The following is a 21,565-nucleotide window of genomic DNA, read 5'->3' as shown; positions in this document are numbered from 1 at the left end:
ATATGGCCTGTATCCTTCTGAATACATATCTGCAGGCACCAACCCCTCAGTAACAATCATTCCACAAGCCAATATGGAAATTCATTGTTAAATGAAGCATTAGTAATGTTTTGGCGAGTTAACATCTCCAAGTTCATCTTGTTCCATGTTGATGACCAGAATTTGCAATTTGCACAGGTATATGCGTCAAATTTTTGATGCAGGCAAGGTCAATTCATCCACTTGTAGACATTCGTCGGATTCTCTCAGATTCTTTATCAGATACTTCAAGATAACTGTCAAAGACAGTGTGTTGGTATCTACAGAATAGTCTGAACGGCTGCACTGAAGTTGCACGGATGAAATATTTTTTTTATTTTTTTTTATATATTTTTTTATTTTAACAGTAAGACAAGAGTAGGCATTACAGACATCAGGTGTCAAACGGTAAAATGCAGAACAGGGACAGGCGGGGGAAATATTCATACAAAAACCATCATAAGGAACACATGGCCCATCACGATTACGCACATTAAAAAGGAGATATAAACAGTCAATTATACGATCCAAAACAATCCCATCCGCGCGACCCTGACCTCAATTATACAGGATAATTAAAGCCAGTGTAGACACCCGGACAATAAAGGATCTGGGGAGAGTAAACAGCCCACCTCTCGTTGAAAGGAAAAAGGAAAGACAAAAGGGCCATAGAACAAAACAAAGGCAAAATAAAAAACCCCTCCTCTAACCCTGCACCCCTGCAATGGCTACGGCCTAACCCCACTAACAGCGTGCCTGTCGTCCAAGAACTACCCTAAAAGAAGGGAAAAAGAGAGAAAGTGGAGTAGGAGAAAGCAAACACACTCCCGGTCTCCCGTACCCCCCGCCACCAGCGATCACCCCGAGACGTGGTAAAACCAATAGTCAGCAAAATATACAAACCAGTTGGGGGAGTATAGTCAATAACCACCCAACTCCCGTCACAGTATAGGCACAACCCCGGCATTGCATAAAGCTATTATATCAGATCTAAGCGATCAAGTTCAGCCCTGGCCAGTACGATCTTTCATAAGAGTCTTCTTCACTCGAGCCGCCATCTTGACGGAAAAGGCAAAGCGTTCATAAAAGTTCATGTCAGTGCAGTAGGATCGAATACAGGATAAAAGTTCACGAATCGAACGAGGAAAGGTGTCCAAGAACAGCGAGTATCTCAAACAGTTACTGAGGAACTTGTTACCACACAGAAGACCGTCCATAGATGTGTTAGGCGGCAGCAGAATCGAGCAGGAGACGCTGGCGATAAGCACGGGTTGGCTTGCTGTTAATTGGGGACCGCCAAGGCTCATTAAATCCGGGATCTGCACGGGACCGCCAAGGCTCATTAAATCCGGGATCTGCACGGGGACCTCGATTCCAGATGTTCGGTGCACCGCTGGTACCACAGCTAGCTGGAAACTTAACGCAGAGTCGTCCTCCGGTTCCAGGATACCGTCCACTTTCACAATCAGTGTCCGGAACACAGCGATGGTATGCGAATGGAGCGCCCCAATGGCGGCCATAACGGCCTGCAGCGATGGCGTGCCTTCCGTCCGCACCATCCCCTCTCAGTAGGCGACAGAGCAGGACTTGAACCCCGGAGGCCGGCTACTCTGGGGTAACAGGCCACGCAAATCTGATGTCGAACAGTGGGCGCTCCTCGTCTAGCAGAACACACCTACGCCGACAGTGAGGGCCCCAGCCCGTCGACCCCGGAAGGGCAGCAAGGTCTTCGGGCACCGGACCCCCACCCCGGCAGCCGGTGTGACACGCTGGTGCGTCCTCGGTGTAGGTCATGCACAGGATCGTCACCAAAAACCAACAATTCACAGCACACTTCGGGAGACCGGGCTCAGTCCAGGTCTCACAGCCGATGTTGATCAATTCCAACCCGGATAGGCTAGAAATCGAGACCCCGGCTTCCACACGTTGTTAGGCCGAGAATGGAAACACGGCGTATCTTCGTCAGCCGATGAGGTAGAAAACTCGGGATTGCGCCATTAGAAGCAGAATAACTTCATGAACAAGGAAATCCGGTGTAAGTGCAGGATTAAAGGCAGGATATTCGAGCTGCTGGCGGAGGTCAGCGCAGCCGGGAGCTTACGCGGCCATCTTGGTTGTTAGCGTGGCTCCTCCCTCCACGGATGAAATCTTGACCATTTGCAATTGGGACCCAGGTCGGCTCTACTCCCGCATGGATGGGAGGTTTTTGTTCTTATTTGCAGGCACGGCATTAAGGAAGATTAATACGGTGTTGGGCTCTTTGCCCCCTTGAGGATGAGTTTTCTTTCCACATAGTGAAGGATACAGACCATCATTTGATCGGGCTCGCATTCAGATCTCTCTGGCAAGGTGTCCGCGTATTGACATGCAACAGATCTCTTCTGAAATTTTCTTCACTGAATTTTGGGAGTAATTTTTGAAAGCACTTTTGGGAGCCCAATCATCCTTGTGTTGGGACCACCCAATACGTTTTCTGTGAATAGGATTTAATCCAATCAACACGGACAACATACTGTTATCGATTGTCCAGTCTACAACCACTGTTGTCTCTATGCCCTCATGAAGACCAGCATGAAGAGGTAGAAATTTCCCTCATTGCCCAAGACGGGTGGAAACATTGACAATTTTCTCTCTTGGCCTGTAATATATCTCATTAACATTTGGGATGATGCATGCCTGATTACATGGTATTATTCTGAAAAGAGGTGAGACAAGGACTAATATAGTAAAATGATAATGTATACAGGCCTAACATTGGATCGGTTTACTTATAATCCACTCCAAACAGTGTTGTATATGTAAAAATTAGGATATTATGTTCCTTATTTTCATATTTTTCTTCTATCCTTCCATGTTCACATTGCTATCCTTCCATGTTCACATTGCATATGAGCACTTTTACACTCTCCTTTTTGACAACCGCCTACTGTAAAGATGACTTATTGAATATGGTCTATTTATAAGGATCATATAAACAAAAAGATTTTGTCTTATAAATACAGTTGTCTTTGGTTTTTCTCTCAGGTGTATCTCTCTATGTATAGAATAACCAAATGAATGACCGTTTGGATTGAATATTCTAGTCCTTTGCGCCTTTAGCTGGCTTGAAAAAGATACGTCAGGGCCAATTGTTGATTAGACTGAATTTGTTCTCAGGTCCTCTGACGCTTTTTGGGAGAACCTCATTAGCTTATAGCAGTCCAGCACAACAGCAGTTTTCAATGAGGACACCTTTTTTAATTGAATTCTTCAGGTGAAAGGTTTTTTCGAGCTCTTGTACGAGTTTGTGCTACACTGATTTGGTTGCAGCATCTCCATCAGATAATGCATTTGTTGGAAGAAGATCATTCGACAGGATGTCCTTGATGAATTCACCCCTTTCTTCTGCTACATCTATCTCTATATGTGCTTGCAAAGTTGTTTTTTTGTAACCTGTTTTGTAGTGGCTGAATGGACGAAACTCTTACTATAAGCATGGAAGACTAGCTTTAGTGATTATGTCAAACAGATTTTTCTCTTTCAAGTTCGGCATATAGTTCCGATCCATGTTCCAGCAAATCTAGTAGACATGTTTTTTATACTTATCCACATATTGTTTGGCCACGAAATTGTGTAGTCGCACAAGCTCAGTCATTTCAAAGGGGTTTCCTTGCTGCTGCATGAAATGAAGAATACTGTCAACATGTTTAATAAAACGTTCCCCTCTCTTTTCCACAACTTCGAGGTGATGAACAGTTTCGCAACGGTGCATTCATTTTGAATTGGTCATCTCTCTGAAAACATTGGGAATAGAAAGGACTTCATGGAAAACTAGCTGCCATTGAGCAACATATTTTACGTGTCTGACCAACAATTATCTTGGAGCTTTTCTGTGATCTCTTGAACATCTGTTTCAGTTTCAAAATGGAGCCACAGCATTGAACCTTCCCTATCTGTCTTTCACCACAAAATGTCTTTGGATGAACTTGCTGTAGAGGCATGGTTTTTCCACCTTTTGCTTCTTTACTCTTTCCAATTACCAGGACAAATATCTCAGGTAGTTTATGCAATCAAATTCGCGAAACAGTAATCATTGGCTCCACAGTCTTAATGTGCAGCTCCCGATCAGTATGTACCAAGTTTTTCACTAGAGCTATCATGAGGATATTTCCCCTGTACTTGCAAAGTTCTGATTTTTCTTCACATTCTTTGACAAAGTCTACAAACTTGGTTTTCTGATTTTGAACTGAGTTTACTGAACATTGACTGGCTTTGCATTATGTCTTTTGAATGAAGTGCTCCCTGTGCTTTGTACACTTCTGGGATAAGATATGCAAAACCTAATTTGTCATTCTTGTTCCAGAAAGCATTCCAACACAATGTTTCTAAATCCTCGGATATGAGGAGTATACCTTGTAACAAACAAACATAATGAGTTCAGCTCAATACGGACTGGACAGTGTTGCTTCCAAAGAATTCAACCTAAATAACTGCATTGTCTATGCCACATCCACTGAGCTAACTTCTTGCATAACACAACACAACTTTTGCTATGTAGAAAGCGTCTATCATTTGATAAAGATCTGCAAAGTTTACTGGATTGATCATAAAAATGTCAGCTACAACACAGAAAACACCTTCATCGCAGAAAATTGGCAGGGTAGGCTGGTCTTCAAGCAGACCATGCCCATTTTGGAAATTCTTTAGAGCTGTGTATACTGTTACATAGTTTTTGACTGGAGATGGTATTACTGGTAAAAAAACACAAATTGTTCAGTGGGATGGTATTCTGGGAGATCAGATCATGAATTCCAGGCCACAGAGGAACTTGCTTTTTCTTCATCCTTCAGTCCGCACAAAAAAGGCGATATGATAAATTCAATTAGTTCAGCTTTGTGACCGCAGCATCGGTTAGTAGATCCGTGTGCACAGCCACTTGAAACTTTCAGGTAGACTGGGACATGTTGATGTCTTGTAGTGATTTTGCACACATTGGCAAGGCAGTTGGGTTATAAGTTTGCAGCTTCGTTTGATTATGCCTAAAGCAGACACAGCCTGTTTTCTAGAAGCTACTTCGTTGGTAAACTCTTGAAAAAGCACCATAGCAGTATCATGTGTGCTGGATGTTGCAGACAAAGAAGAACACTCTTCAAAATCAAAATTATCTAGAGCAGCAATTGTAAATCCTTTCCTGGTAAAGTGACTTGGAAGTGGTGTGTTGTCGGATTCACAAGGTTCTACCGCATGAGCTGCTGACAAGTTCCTGCTCCATACTATGGCATTATAACTTGTTGATACACCAATCTTAGTCATTGAAGTGATTAGCTCTCTACTTTTGCATTTATCATGGATTGCGAGGGCAGTCATGTGTAGCGGAGTTTTCTTTTTGCTGCGATGCAATTAATTAAACATGATTTGGATAAGACAGTACATTTGCACAGCATAACCCTGTTTTCAACTTCGTTGCTTATATCTTTAAAGCCATCATTAACATTGTGGGCTTCTGTTCCTAACTCAAGAAAATTTGTAACGGTTTTGCTTTGCTAATATTAAACAATGATGTGAAAAATGTTAAGACAACATCAGGCATTCTTGTTGACTCCCATGATTTGCAGAGGTGTAGGGCATCATAAAATGTGTCATTAAGTCCAAAATGTAAATCTTTCAGGACATTTATTAAAATGGTTCCTGCTGATTTTCCTGCATCCTGTGAACTTATTTTGTAAGCAAGAACTTCAGGAGTCAAATCAGCTGAGAACACCAAAAGCGGCTCATTCTTTTTGTCAGATTGACCAAAACAAAATTCTGTGATTGTTCATTCTCACCAGAAAAATCTTAATTTCAATATTATGGATCAGCAGTTTCATCAATGTTAACCATTATTTCTCTGATCTCATGGAGTGTGAACCAGTAGCCAGCACAGAAGTTTGGCGTTAAAGCCGTATTTGCTTTTTCAAAGAGTGCAAACTTAACTGAGGGCTGGTGGTTACGTTTCTACTGGGAGCTCGTTGTACATTCATATTTTCGAATGTATGCACACATGCCGTTCAGTGGCACACAAATGAACTGGAAATACATTGACCTCACTGTTTAGATCAGCTACTCAGCTGAAAACTTCATCTTGGAAGAAACTGGCTACAGATAAAAACATGTTTGCCCTTTGAGACTCAAATTTGGCCCCTGTTCCGGCTACACCACAGATAACACAATGAAGATCCACTGCTTTCTGAACAGTTGTTGGAGGTGGACTGAGGGGTAGCCATCAATCTTCTAAGTGGATGAGCATTGGGTTTGGTTGTCGTCGCTTTCTCAGAAGGCTTGGGTTCTTGTTGTGTCACTGGTTTCTGCTATTTTTTAACGATTTTTTTCCAGGCTTTTTTCCACTGTATACGACTTGTAGCAGTTTTAGTCATAATGCTAAAATATTTGATCCTCTTCACCCATCAGTTTCAATCCTTTGTGAACTTCGTCTTGCCGTATTTCTGCAGCATCTCAAACACTCTTCTGTCCAGCCGCAGTTGATGTTAGTTTTTCTTTCGGATTATTTTTGGCATATGGCACATTCTTCTTTGTTGGAGTCCTTCGATTTTGTAGTTAGCAGCACTCTGTTAGGAGGCAAAGATCTTTTGCCACCACCTGATTCGCTCATGGTTACGAATTTGAATCAACAGAAAACCTGAAACAAAAACAGTATTAAATTATAAATGACCAATATGATGGCTAACACGTACGAGTTACTTACCTTCGGTAATGATGTATCTGGTAGAGACGATTCTAGCCACAGGTTCCTTAACGTAGAATTATTCCCCAGGCGAGAGACTGGATCCAGAAATTCTTTTGCCACTGCATCCCCACGCGCCAGGGTGATGGCATCAAGCGACTTCCCCCTGGCGTTGTCTGCGTACGTGACGTCAGCGAGGTCACATAAGTCCCACCCCGGCGCGCCTATGCCAGTTTTCTCCGGAGAACTTTTCCACGGCACAACGCGGAGTCAACAGACAAGACTGTGAGAGTATAGGAACAGTTTGCGAAAGAGCCGAAAAATTTGAAAAAAGGGATGGTAAGGAACAATACCCTAAGGAGCAGTGCCAGACACTGCAGCACCCAAAAGCAGGGAAAGAAGAAAGAAGAGGACAGCGCTGAACAGTAACCCCGCCAGTGCGGAAATAGTCCCCCTGGAGACAGAGTATACAAAAAAGCATCATGATAACATGCAGCAGGACTAGAACCCCAACCAACGACAATGAAGTGGAACCAGTCCAGGACAAACAAGGCAGGACAAGACTCCCAGACAGCCCCATCACAGCCAGTGCCCTCCCCCATAAGGAACAGGGACAGAGGCCCGGCCAAAAGACCCCAACCTAGAGATAGCAAGGGGGCCAGAACCCCTAGAAATGAAAGGGGAAGGGGGGCAGGGGTAGAAGGTAGGCCCCAACCTGGGGCAACTGGAGCACAAGGCACAGAAGTACCTATACACATATCCTCCAATGCGCCAAAAAGGAGGAAGGAAACAATAAACAGGATGAACATCCTGTCAGAAAGAGCAACAAAATGCACTCACTAAAGGCATAGCCATTCACAGGGAAGCGAATGCAAAAGACCAAGCCAAAGGTCCTCGCAGAACGGGGAGGAAGGGCGGACCGTGAAGGAATCTGCAGCTAGAATCGTCTCTACCAGATACATCTTTACCGAAGATAGAGACTACTAGCCACAGATTCCTTAACGTAGAATAGATACCCTAGCCATACCCAAGGGGAAGGATGGTCTGCGAGAGGTTCCCACCAACCTGGACATATTAGGGGGTCCCACAGGGAACGAGGCCAACGGACAGGTAAAAGAGCCCTGTCCCCCCCCCCCCCAGCCAAGGGGTACCCCTGCATCCAGAAGACCACCAACCCCAAAGGGGATGCGGAAATACAAGAAGAGAGGCAGCCCGCCATCCATCAGGAGAAACGAGGGCAAGGCGAAAGGAGGCCAGAGCGCCTCACACCCATTCAAGGTATCAAGAACCTCCCTCAGAAGCCCCAAGGCTCAAGAAGGAAGAGGAGCACCTAGGAAGAAAAACAACCTAGAGACTCCAAGGAGAAGAGGTAGAGCAAAGGCAATCCCCCGCACTGGGAACACGCCCATTGAAGAGGGCAGCCGAGCCTAAAACAGCCAGAAGGCAACAGTCCAGACAGAACGGCGCCCTCAAAGAGTAGGGCAGGTGAGAGCCGGCAGGGTAACCCGAGGTCATCTAGGAAGAATCACCCAACATCCCGCAGGACAGACTGCGCCCCAAGAGGGAAAAGGAACTCAAGAATCAGTACAACCCCTAGGGAAGACAGGCAGAACTGAAGGTGGGGCCCACTGAAAGAATGTGGCACGGCAAGAAGGACTGTCCCGCCAAAATGCCAGAAGGCACAATGGTGCATAAAAACAGTAGGACGGCACCGGCATGCACGGCCAGACGCCGACAACACCACAGAACGGTGCACTCCGGTCAAGCCAGATGCCAGCCGAAGACAGAGACCAGGAAGGCCAAGAAGGGCCAGACACTTCCCCAAGGGAGGAATCCACACACAGCCCAAAAAGAAGTCGAACTAGGCAGAGCCAGGCCGCAAGGCCGCAGATAGCAGGCCAGACCAGGCCAACAATGCAGCTACCCAGGAGAAGATAGCCCGGGGCGCAACTCAAGCCAATCCAGAACTACCAGCAAGTGGATCACACCTGCAACACACTAACGCCACGGAGAGAAGAGGCCCGAACAGCGACTACGCCTCCCCAGCACATGACAGAGCTATATGATAGTTACCCCACCCCACATAGGGCGTGTCACTTCCCAAAACATGGGAACCCCCTTCGGAAAAAAAATATGCATCAAAAGACAACAGAAAGACCTGCGGAGAACCCGCAGACGGCTTGTCAATCAGCCAATAAGAACAACAGAAGGCCCAGTCTCAGGGCCAACACGGCTTAGAAAAAGCCAAAAAAACACAGTCAAAAAAGGGCCGGCCAGCAGCCAACAACACCACAGTCCGAAGAAGGAGGACTAGAATGCACAGTAATGACACAGATCACACAACTCGGATCCGCCGCAACGGATGTAGACCTTCGGAAAACCAGATCATCTCACAGGTAACTGAGTGGGAGAAGGAGGAGGAGACTGAAGCCCCACCAAGAACCTCTGAAAGGCCGAGTCAGCAGGGGCGTGCAACAGAAGAGCACCATCGAAGGGGAGGTCCACCAGCCGTTCTCGAACATTCTCTGGGAACACACTGTCCCGGAGCCAGGCATAGTGCGACCGAAGAAGCCATGGCACGACTAAGCACCTCCGAGATGTCCAGAGTTGAGCGAAGAATATTCGCCGCCAGCTCCCAACCATCCAACATATGGTACACCCTCCTGAGAAGTGGCAGACATAAGGGACTCCGCCGAGTCCCACTAGCAAGAAGTGGCCCTAGTTAAAACAAAAAGTGTTAAGAGCCCGCAGAGCCCCACTGGTGGAGGCTAACACATTACGTCCCCAGGAGTCAAGCCAGTGGGCCTCCCGTGACGGGGGAGACAACAGCGGTGGCAGGGAGGGGAAGGCATTCTATAAAAGAGGGCCCCTGGTAGAAGGGTGGAGGGAAAAACACACCGGATCACGCGGCGCCGGATGGTGGCGGTGCAGAAGGTGTTGGGGCACCGGGTCCCCCGTGGCGGGGCGTCCTCAAGCCCCCAGAAGAGAAGAATGGAGCGAACCCTGGAAGGGAAGCAGCAGCTCCCTACCACAAGAACCCTGATGGAGGACCTCCAGAAGATGATCAGCGGGGAAATGGGCAGCTGGATCACCCATGCTCAAGATTCCCACAGACGTGGAAACAGCACGAGTAAAGGCAGTACCCCCCTCTGTAGGGTCCCGCGGTGGAGAAAGCAGCTCATCAGTGGGGGACGGCTGCAAGCTAAGGCGGCCGTCCCCCAAGCCAACTAGAGGAAGGAAGGGCCAGGTCCAGAAATCAGGAAGAGGGACCGAGGAGTGGGGGACCTGTGGCAACTCCGGCGAAGGCGAGGAGCCGTCCTTAGACGACGCCGGGGAAAAAGACATGACACGGCGGCCCGTCTCCGATGAGGACGAAACCAGCAAGCACCGAACCTCTGGAGAAGAGGAGGCGTCCAAAGACCCGACGTTGGCCTGACGCCCTCGAGTCCGCAATCTAACATCAAAGGGACTCCCGGAGGAGTTTGCAGCGAAGCAGAGGCACCGTGATCTGAAGGAGAGACCCCCGAAGGGCTGCACCCTAACGGCACCACAACAACCGAACCTGAATCCGAACCAGTCGGCGCCGGGCTGGAGACACCGGAGGGCCCCACACACGGCAAGGGATCCCCAGACGTCCCAGGAGGGGAAGGGGGAGGAGAAGCCAGCGAGGCCTGCAAGGCTGCCGCATAAGTCTCCATCTGGGCTCTGGACGCCCCCACACCTGGAAACGGCGAATAGAGGAACACCACACGGGGCCGCCCCACCCGCGGAGAGCCCTCGCCCCCAACAGGCCGGGAACCAGCCCTCGGGGCAAACTCCGACACTTACCGACAGGTGAATGACGCTCTTGCGGCCTGGGAGAAGGGCGATGTTGAAGACGGAAGTGGGTATAACTGAAACCCTCCGCAGGGGCCGGGTGTGGAGACTATGCCGACCTGGACATGTGGGCTGACAGAAGCTTCATCCAGCACTCCCGCCGGGACTTCGGTTTCATCTGTTGACATGCCTCACAATCAGTGGAGTAGTGGTGTTCTCCTAAACACCACATGCTGATGGTGTGAGGATCCGCCGCCATCTGGCGCGCACAAGACGAGCAGGTCTTAAAGACCAAAGGCATTCGCACACTGTTCCCACACACACGCAACAAGCGAAAGGGAAAGGTCCGAAACAGGCCAGGAGCACGATCTGGATTTGGGCTGCACACGGAAAAGGAAAAAACTGACGTAGGCGCGCCGGGGTGGGACTTAAGCGACCTCCCTGACGTCACGTACGCGGACAACGCCAGGGCAGAGTCGCGTGATGCAGTCACCCTGGCGCGGGGGGGATGCTGTGGCAAAACAAAATTCTGGATCCAGTCTCACGCCTGAGGAAAAATTCTATGTTAAGGAATCTGCGGCTAGTAGTCTCTATCAGAAACATAATTAAAGAGCTGCCATTGTGGAAAATGGCAGAAGGGTTGCTCTGAGGAGTTATTTTCTGTCTCTATAAGACTACTTGACCCCCCCCAAACCTATGTTTTGACACCAAAATGAATTATATAGGTCTCATGGTTCCAGAATCATTACATCATCAATGCAACACATCCGCCATTTTTTAAAATGTCATCCACAAAAAGTCGCCTGGATTAGCAATGTCTACCTAAGCAAAATGACTTTTCTAATGATACAAAAACACAAATCAAAAGTGAAAGTCGCTGGACAACCATTTATTTTTTACAGAGGTATATCAAGGGCCAGAATGTGGTTACAACTAATGAGGAGATCCCACTAAGGTTTGATAAAGAGAAAAAATATGTACTGTGTGGCGGAAGTGCAAGGAATCCCAAGGATGTCTGTTGAGTGAGTGACAACACAGGAGATGCTGAGACTCAAGTGAGGACAATGCAGGATAGCCTAGGTAGATGAATGAAAATGAAATAAAAGAAGAATGTTGCTCTGAATTGCTTTTTTTTAAATTTATATGTGAAAGAGAAGAGATGTGTGGTATGATGTTGCATAGTATGGGTGATGTGTGTATGTTAGGATGGTTGATATGGATGGATGTGATGTGTAAATGGTAGGCAGAATAGCAGGCTCAGGGATGATGTGTTGGGCTGCTAAACATGGACAGGAAAAAATATTACCTGATGTATAGAAATAAATGTATTGCACCCAAGTTGTCTTATCTATCTGCTGCTCCCTTATGCAACTCAACATTGATGCTACCAACTTGATTAGCCAAGTGGTAATTTTGAACCTCTAAATGTTAGAGGAAGCCCTCTGGTTGTGGGTATAAGTCACAGTCAAACTTTTTAATTACAAATGTTCTCAATACCACCTCCAGAGGCATGCTGCCATGCCAAGGACAACCGCTTTATTAAAAAAGAGGAAATTGGAATCTCGAAAGGAAATGTCTCACACAGTAAACAAGAACTTCCAATTGACCTCAAGAGAAATGAGTCAATCCAACTTTCTTCTTTCTCAATAATTAGGTACCTGCAAGAATTGTTCAAGTGACAACGCGGAATACAAAACTTGTAAACCTTAAAACTCAAATTGTATCCGTCTGGGGCTGTGGTTCCCAAACTGTGCGCCGCGGCGCCCCGGTGCGCCGTAATGAGGTGCCAGGGGCGCCGCGCACACTAGGGTGACAAACCGTCCGTAAATTCCACGGGCCTTTTGTCTGTAATTTTGGCCTCTCACAGGGAGCAGCGCTGCTCCCCTGTGAGAGGCCTCATCCCTGCTGCTGGAGGCGCCTCGCACTCCTCCAGGAGAACAAGAGCAGCCCCTCCCGCCCATTGTCAGTCAGTATGCCGCTGATTGCCACTTACTGAATGACAATGGGGCAGTCTGGGGGTGTGACACCATGTAGTGGCCTCCTCCTGCCTCAGTGTACAGAAGGGCATTCTGTACGATAAAAAGTAAAACGTCAGAAAACACCATTCAAAGAAGCCTGGAAAACAAGTTAAAAAGAACGGGTTATCGTTCTCCCACTGTCCTGTCATTTTAGAACAGAAGTATTTTCAATATTGTATTCAACAAAGCCATGGTTGCTGCTTTTTTTTTTTAAGGAACTAGCAACCATTGACAAAGCCAATAGTCCTGGCTTGTTGAGGTGTAATGATACTTGCTGTATTATATATCTGGATGCAATGACAGAGACAACATAGTGAGGCGGAACACTATGCTAAGCGCAGATTTTTATCCTAGGTGTTTTAAACTGCGCTCTTAAATACATCCAACACCCCCTTTGAAGAGACCCCCAGTTTTTTACACCGCTTAAAGCCCTGGAAACAACACCATGTTACAGTAACCTCACATCCTGGCACTGTGCATCATGCATGACTTCTACGTTTTCAGTCTGCCTATCTGCAGGGGCATAGTGAACTCTCCACCAGCCCACCCCTTGCTGTAGTTCATTCTTGATGGGACTCTTCTGCCTGCAACTCTGCAAACAAAGGCTCAGCTCATAATGTGAAAAGGTGGGTGAGTAAATAAGTGAAGGAATGTCTGAATGGCTGGATGGATTACTGAAAGGATGAATGCATGAATGAAAGGGGGAATTGATAGATAATGAAAGAAAGGGTGGATGGATGAGTGAATGAATGGAAGTATGGATGAGAGAAAAGGTAAATAGATGGATGTATGGGTGGAAGGGTAGATGTATGGGTGGAAGGGTAGATGGATGGGTAAAAGTGTGGATGGGTGTGTGAAAGGATGGATGGATGAGTGAAAGGGCAGCTGATGGGCGAGTGAATTGGTGGATGGGTGTGTGAAAGGATGGATGGGTGGATGAATGAAAGGGTAGATGATGGGCAAGTGAATGGGTGGATGAATGAATTGATAAGTGAAATGGTGAATGGATGGATGAGTGAAAGGGTGGATGTAAGATGAGTTAGTGAAAGGGGGTAGATGGACAAAAGGATGGATAGATGAGTGAAGTGAAAGGGTGGATGGATGAGAGAACGGATGGCTGGATGAGTGAACGGATGGTTGGATGAGTGAAAGAATGGATGAGTAATAGGATCAATGGATGGATTCATGAATGGATGAGTAAATGAGTGGGTAGATGGATGGATAAGTGAAAGGGGGATGGAGAGAGAAAGGGAGGATGAATGACTGAAAGGGTGAATGGGTGGAAGGATAAATGACTGGGTGAATGGATGAGTAAGTGAATGGGTGGATGGATGAGTAAGTGAATGGATGGCTGGGTGGAAAAGTGGATGCATGGATGATTGTACAGATGGATGGGGTGAAAGGGTGGGTAGATGAATAATGGATGGATGAGTGAAAGGGTGGATGGAGGGATGGATGAGTGGAATGATGGACGGAAGGATATATGGTGGATAGGTGTGCAAATGGTTGAATATGTTTGGATATAGATGGGCACACAGATGGAAGGACAGACATTTTTAGTGGAAAAATAAGGCTGGGGATACTGATTACGACAGACCAAACTCAATGTTCCATTTTCTCAGAGCGGGTCTCAGTACCAAAAGGTACTGAAAGCAGCAGCTGGCATAAATAAGGGTACCAGGCACTCTGTTGGGGAAAAAATGATGGATTGGGATGCAGCCAAAGTGATTGCCAGTGGATGCGATTAATAATTCAAGCATTCCAACCAATATAATACCTTCATTGCGTCCCAAATACTTTAAGGAAGATAACAGGAGGTACACACCACCCACCCACCCACCGGTAAAAAAATGGTGGGGAGCCACGGCCAACTGCCGATTAGGTCAGGGGAGCCACAGGTCAAAAAAGTTTGGGAACCACTGGTCTGGGGGTATGTTTTGGTGCCACCGTTTCAAGCACATGTTCCTATTCCATTCTAACAGTAGGGCATTAGTTACAATTGCTTAAAAATGCAGATAACAAACACGGCAAAGGAATGAAAAGGTTATTCAATAGTGTTCTGCTAAAGTTGCCATTAGTCTTGGCCACTCTAACTTTCTGCTCCGAGAACGAGTGCTAAGAAGTACCCAGGATAATACGACATATTTTCACGAAATTAGCACTTTGTATGAAAGTAGAGGCTTCTTTGAAACCTTATGATGATTAATCTACTGAGAAGCCTCTTTAATGACCGATTTTCCTAGTGGGCATTTCCCAAAATCAACAAGTAACAGCTTTGTAAACTTCAATATAAACCAAGAGGTCCTCTGGTAAGCATGTACTTACGCCACCAGATTACTGTTAGACTGTAATATGTTAGCTTGTAAATTACCTTATACATAACTAATACTAGAAGAGATTAACAAGAATTAGTCAAATTAACCCTCAGTAAATTGGGTCCTATCCAGGTTTCTATGTAGACTATGGTCACATAGTATATTCTAGGCGAAACGGGACTCCTCTCTAGCTTGTTGTATAGAGCTAAAGATGCATTCCAGAACTTGGTCCAATTCTTGTTATGAAACCTTCAGCTTACATTCAGAATTTTGTCTGGAGGATGGTAACACACCATTACTACGAAGTGCTATTACTACGCATTTTTTAGTTTGCGTTTCCATTTACTTCTCATGATTTTACATAGCATTCTGTTACTTCGCAAATGCTATTACTCCGCATTATTTTACTACGACGGGACTTGCAAATAGGAGAGAGGTAAGTGGGAGTGTGTATTTTGTTAAGGGTGTTTGAGTAGTAGTTTTTTTAGTTTTAGTGTAGTGCAGGGGCTTGTGTTTTAGGGTTGTGTTTGTGTAGTGTAGGGTAGTGTTTGAGGGTTTAGGGTAGTGTCGGAGGGTTGTGTAGGGTAGTGTTTAAGTGTAGGGGACAGACTGGTAGTAGGGTTAGGGTCGTGCTGGGGGTAGTGTTATAGGGTTTAGGGTAGTGTTTATGTAGTGTAGTGTTTTAGGGTAGTGTATCAGTGTAGGAAACTGAACGGGGGTAGGGTTGTATTGGGGGTAGTGTTATAGGGTTTAGGGTAGTGTTGTAGTGTTTGTGTAGCGTAGGGTAGTGTTTTAGGGTTTAGGGTAGTGTCAGGGGGTTGTGTTTGAGTGTAGGCGATGGACCGGGAGTAGGGTCAGGGGAGTGCTGGGGGGTAGTGATTTAGGGTTTAGGGTAGAGTTGTAGTTTTTGTGTAGTGTAGCGTAGTTTTTTGTGATTAGGGTAGTTTCGGAGGGTTGTGCAGGGTAGTGTTTCAGTGTAGGGGATGGACTGGTAGTAGGGGTAGGTTCGTGATAGAGGTAGTGATTTAGGGTAGTGTTGTAGTGTTTGTGTAGTGTAGTGTATGGTTTTAGGGTTTAGGGTAGTGTAAGGGAGTTGTGTAGGGTAGTGTATCAGTGTAGGGGACGGACTGGGGCTACGGGTAGGGTCGTACTGGGGGTAGTGTTTTAGGGTTTAGGGTAGTGTTGTAGTGTGTGTAGTGTAGGGTTTTATGGTTTAGGGTAGTGTAAGGGGGTTGTGTAGGGTAGGTTATCAGTGTAGGGGTCGGACTGGAGCTACGGGTAGGGTCATACTGGGGGTAGTGTTTTAGGGTAGTGTAGTGTTTGTGTCGTGTACGGTAGGGTTTTAGGGTTTAGGGTAGTGTCAGGGGGACGTGTAGGGAAGTGTTTGCGTGTAGGGGCATGACTGTGGCATAGGGTGGGGTCGTGCTAAAGGTAGTGTTGAAGGGATTAGAGTAGTGATGAAAAGTTTATGTAGTGTAGTGTATTTGCAATTTGTATTTTGCGTAGTGCAGGGGTGTTTATTTATTAAAAGTTAGAAAAATAATTAAAAACCTTTCAAAGTGTTTGGGTGTTTATAAAAAGAAAAAAATGTGAAAAAAAGAAGTTTATTAAATTTAATAACCAACTATTAATATTAAAACTATATTTAATAATACTCCCCCACCCAAAAACCCTATTTCCCTGTAATACGGTCTTTGGGGTTAGGTTACTTTATTTACACACAAAAAAAAATGGTACATATTTACGGAGTAGTGGTCTGCGAAGTAATTAACTGCTCAGTAAAAGCAGTTTCTAATTTTACTAATGCATTTGCGGAGTAATGGTTTGCTAATAAAAAATATGCGGAGTAATGGTAGATGTGATGTAAAAACATCGCACTACAAGCATGCGAAGTAATGGCATGCTAAGTAGCGTCATATATTCCTGGAGGATATGTTTCACTGATGAGTGACAGCCAAATAGCCACTGATTGCCTTTGCGATTCAGCACATTATTATGGGCTCTATATGAAATAACAAGACTTTGGCACACGTCCTTGATGAACATCATAATCAATAATATCTAGCCTGGAACCTTCAGCTGTGAGCACTAGATATATTGGTTTAAGTTCAGGTGGGTTAATCTGTAAAGTCAACTATTCCAGAGCCTATAAGCCACACTAGCCAGTAAGTCTTTCAAGTCAGGCTGCAAGTGACAGCTGGAGGTACTTGAGAGTATGAATACCACATCCTTAAAAAAGGTCCACTAATCTGCCACCGTCAGGGCAGTCACCACAGCGCAGCTCACATTATGTCACACCATATGCAGTGCAAAAAAGAAAGACAACTGCAAAGGGGTTCTACACAGGTACCTGAAGGAGAACAGGCAAAGGATCACCGAGTCAAAGGATTGCTGAGTGAAGATCCTTATGGTTAGGACTCTCTAGGGGGTCACCCATAAGGAGCCACTTACCTGCCGTTTCCTCAGCTGTACACAACCCTCCACTCAAATGTCATCATTCTAATGGCTGTTTGCTGTACCATTTTGGCTAGTATGGAGGGCTTGCACTGCACAAGGATCTATTTTCACAGATCAAAATAGGCTGAATCAACAAAAATGTGTTACCTCATAGAATCACAATGTTAACAAAAAGAAACCCTTTCTTGTTTTGTTTGTACTTTGCAGCAGGCTTTTATAAATGTTTTATTCAGCACATACTGGCTTAAACAATGCTTATTTTAAAAAAGGGTCTTGGTCCCACTTGTGTTGAATAATCCAACCAACTGAAAAAAACGTGTACTGCTTTAAACATATTAAAAACATAGTAAATACCATACAATATTACTTACTTGCACAGCATGTGACAAGTCTGACATCAAGCTTTGTTTTATTTTGTCATCATTTCCTATCCCTTGCAGAACAAAATCCGGAACATAGGACGAGCAGTAGCCAGCTAGCAGTGATCTGCCAAAATTTGCAATGCTGGGCATGACGGAGTTCATATCAATTAACTTTGACCTGCAGGAAATATATATATGACGCTTGTAAACATTTTGATGCGAATTATCAGCTCAGCTAAAGTAACAAGTGTTGGCAAAGCCAATATATCATGCCTTTGGACAGCATCCCCAATTAAGTTTTGCATGGCTAAAGAAAAAAAAAGCCACTATGACACAATCACTTTTATAAAAAGGAAAATGCTACTTACCAGTATGCATCTGTTCTTGGCATGTAGAGCTGCAGAGTTACACACTATGCACAGATCGCCACCTAGTGTTGGGCCGGGATGTTTGCAGTTGTTTTTGTCCTGCAAAGTCTCTGGAAGTCACGAGATAGGCGACTCCTCCTTTGGATTACACTGCGCATGGCATCGGCTCCATCCTTAGATTGTTTTTCGCCAGCAGGGAAGTTATGGAGTTTTGTAAGAAACAGGAAGGATGCTCATGTAAGCTGTACCTAAGTAAGATAATACTGGAACAGACAAAGGTAGCCGGGGAGGCTGGTGGGCGTGTGTAACTCTGCAGCTCTACATGCCAAGAACAGATGCATACTGGTAAGTAGTATTTTCCGTTCGAGGCATATGAGCTGCAGATTACACACTATGCATAGATTGTATAGCAGTACCCATCCTTAGCGGCGATCACCGGTATCTGTTGCAGTAGTTTGAAACAGTGTTTTGAGTACAGCCTGGCCCACAGTAGCTTGTTGTTTAGTTTGCACATCTACACAATAGTGTTTTGTGAATGTGTGCGGTGTAGACCATGTAGCTGCTTTGCAGATATCATCTAAGGGAATGTTCCCTAAACATGCCATTGAAGCCCCTATCTTTCTTGTATAATGGGCTTTAGGAGCGACAGATAACATACGTTTAGCTTTGTGGTAGCAAATCTGTATACATTTGACAAACCACCTAGCTATCCCAGATTTTGATATGGGGTTGCCTTTATGTGGTGGTGAGAAACACAAAAAAGTTGTTTAGTTTTACGAAAGGGTTGTGTTCTTTCTATGTAGTAAAGCAATGCTCTTTTGACGTCTAAGGTATGAAGAGCTCTTTCTGCGACCGTTTGTGGCTGCGAGAAGAATACGGGCAGCTCTACAGATTGATTGAGATGGAAGGGCGAATTGACTTTTGGAAGGAATTTAGGAATGGTTCGGAGAACAACCTTATTATGATGCATTTGCAGAAAAGGTTCTTGAATGGTCAATGCTTGTAGCTCACTAACTCTTCTTAGAGAAGTAATAGCTATTAGGAAAGCAACTTTCCAAGTTAAGAATTGTAGTTCACATTTATGTAAAGGTTCAATGGCAGGTCCCATTAACCGTGTGAGAACAATGTTCAAACTCCACACAGGTGAAGGTTGTGCTCTGGGAGGAATTATTCTTTTGAGGTACTCCATAAAAGCCTTTATGGCGGGTACTCTAAAAAGTGATAGATGTTTTCTATTTTGTAGGTATGCTGCAATGGCAGCAAGATGCAGTCTAATAGATGTGTACGCTAAGTTACATCTTTGGACGTGTAGTAAGTATCCTATGATATGTTGAATAGAGACATCTAGAGGATTGATGTCGTTGTTATGAAAGTATATTACAAAATGTTTCCACTTGGCTGCATAACATGCCCTAGTGGTGGGACGTCTAGCTTCTTTAATAACGTTCATACAGTCAGGGGGAAGGTTAAGGTAACCGTACTCTAGGACCTCAGGAGCCAGATCGCTAGGTTGAGCAGAGCTGGGTCCGGGTGTCTGATCTCTCCAAGGTTCTGGGTTAGGAAGCGTGGAGACAGGGATAGGTTTTGGTGCGGTCCCACAGAAAGTTGCAGCAGTGTGGTGTACCACGGATGTCTGGACCAAGTTGGAGAAACTAGTATGAGAGTCAGGGAATGTTGCTGTAGTTTGCGCACCACTAGTGGAATGAGTGGGAGAGGTGGAAAAGCGTACGCAAATTTGCCGGACCAGTTCATCCATATCGCATTGCCTTTGGACAGCAGGTGTGGATGGCGGTGAAGCTTGGGCATTTGGTGTTTTTTGGGTGGCGAAGAGGTCTATCTGAGGTTGTCCCAACATCTGAAAGAACGGTTGAAGAACTTGTGGATAAAGTGACCACTCGTGGATCTGTTGTGTTTGACGGCTTAACAGATCAGCTATGGTGTTTTGTACCCCTGGAACATGTTCGGCTAAGAGGAAAATGTTTAGAGGTATAGCCCATCTCCAGCGCTAACAGAGTTGCAGAGTGTGTGTCCCTCCTTGTTTGTTTATGTAGTACATGGCTGTCATGTTGTCGGTGTGGACTAAGACAGCTTTGCCAGATATTTGCTTTTGGAATGCTTTTAAGGCTAGAAATATGGCTAGTAACTCCAGGTGGTGTGCTGCTGTAGGTTAGCTCCCCATCCGGAGAGCGCGATGCGTCCACTGTCATGACTATTTGAGGAACTGGCTCTAGGAACGGTAGCCCCTTGGAAAGGTTTTTGGTGCTCCACCACTGCAGGGAGCGCTGAGTTCGATAGTCTACCAACACTAGGTCTGTTAACTGACCTTGAGCCTGGTTCTATTAGCGTGCTAAGCACTCTTGAAGAGGACGCATCTGTAGTCTTGCATGAGGCACTATGAATATGCAAGAAGCCATCATTCCTATAAGTTGCATGAACACTTGAGCTGGAAGAGAGTGTTGCAGTTGGAATTTTGTTAGAAGAGCTTGCACATTTGTTATCCTGGCAGGAGAGGGATAAGCTAGCGCTGTTGAGGTGTTTATTGTGGCACCGAGATATTGTTGTATGTGAGACGGTTGCAGATGGGACTTGGTGTGGTTTACTGTGAACCCCAAGTCGTGGAGTAACTGGATGGTGGTGTGAGTGTGTTGTACACACTGCATGAGCTGGCCTTTATGAGCCAGTCGTCGAGATATGGGAAGACGTGAATGTGCTGTCTTCTTAAGTATGCTGCTACCACCGCCAGGCACTTGGTAAACACTCTTGGTGCTGTTGTAACTCCGAATTGGAGTACTTTGAATTGATAGTGCTGACTGTCCAGTACAAATCTGAGATACTTTCTGTGAGCTGTGTGAATGGGAATGTGGAAATAGGCGTCCTTGAGATCTATAGTGGCAAGTAAGTTGTTTTGTAAAAGGAGAGGAATTACCTGCTTGAGTGTGACCATATGGACGTGGTCTGATTGTATGTACAGGTTTAGTGGTATGAGGTCTAGAATAGGCCTTAGAGAGCCGTGCTTTTTTGGGATAAGAAAGTACATGGAGTAAATTCCCTTGTTTTGTTGATGTGGTGAAACTAGTTCTATTGCTTTTTTTTGTAGGAGGGATATTACCTCCTGCCTTAGCAGAAGCACATGTTCTTGTGACATTGGGCACTGTTTGGGTGGTATGTTTGGAGGGGGAGATGTTAGTTGGAGACAGTAACCTGATAGAATTATTTGTCGCACCCACCTGTCTGATGTTGGTCCAGACTGGAAAGAATTGTTGTAGACTTCCCCCAACTGGCGTGGAATGTGGTGGGGGAAGTGGAGGGAAGTCATTGGGCAGGGGTGGAGACAGAGCGGGAATTGTTAGTTTTGCCTCTCCCTTTGTTGTTGTTACCCCTGTAACCCCCTCTTTGGTAGCCCCTATTGAAGGTGAATTGGACAGGGGCTTTGTAAAAAGTAGAGGGCTATATGAGGAGTAGCCTCTGGTGGTGCTTCTGTGTGATGAGCGACAAAAGGAGCTTCTGGGAG

At 45.6% G+C, this 21,565-nt stretch overlaps 1 protein-coding gene across 6 annotated transcripts in view; it reads right to left on the bottom strand.

The window, feature by feature from the left end:
* The window catches only part of FNIP1 (folliculin interacting protein 1), a 333,439-nt gene that overhangs the window by 19,213 nt on the left and 292,661 nt on the right, over positions 1–21,565 (bottom strand). For all 6 annotated transcript variants that reach the window (XM_078653129.1, XM_078653133.1, XM_078653134.1 and 3 more), the window contains one exon: positions 17,696–17,864. In XM_078653129.1, coding sequence (XP_078509255.1) covers positions 17,696–17,864 — 169 coding nt within the window. The remainder of the gene's footprint in view (positions 1–17,695; positions 17,865–21,565) is intronic.

The sequence above is a fragment of the Lissotriton helveticus genome, chromosome 7, assembly GCF_964261635.1.
Source record: "Lissotriton helveticus chromosome 7, aLisHel1.1, whole genome shotgun sequence".
Lineage (NCBI taxonomy): Eukaryota > Metazoa > Chordata > Amphibia > Caudata > Salamandridae > Lissotriton > Lissotriton helveticus.
This window is presented reverse-complemented; position numbering and strand designations above follow the sequence as displayed.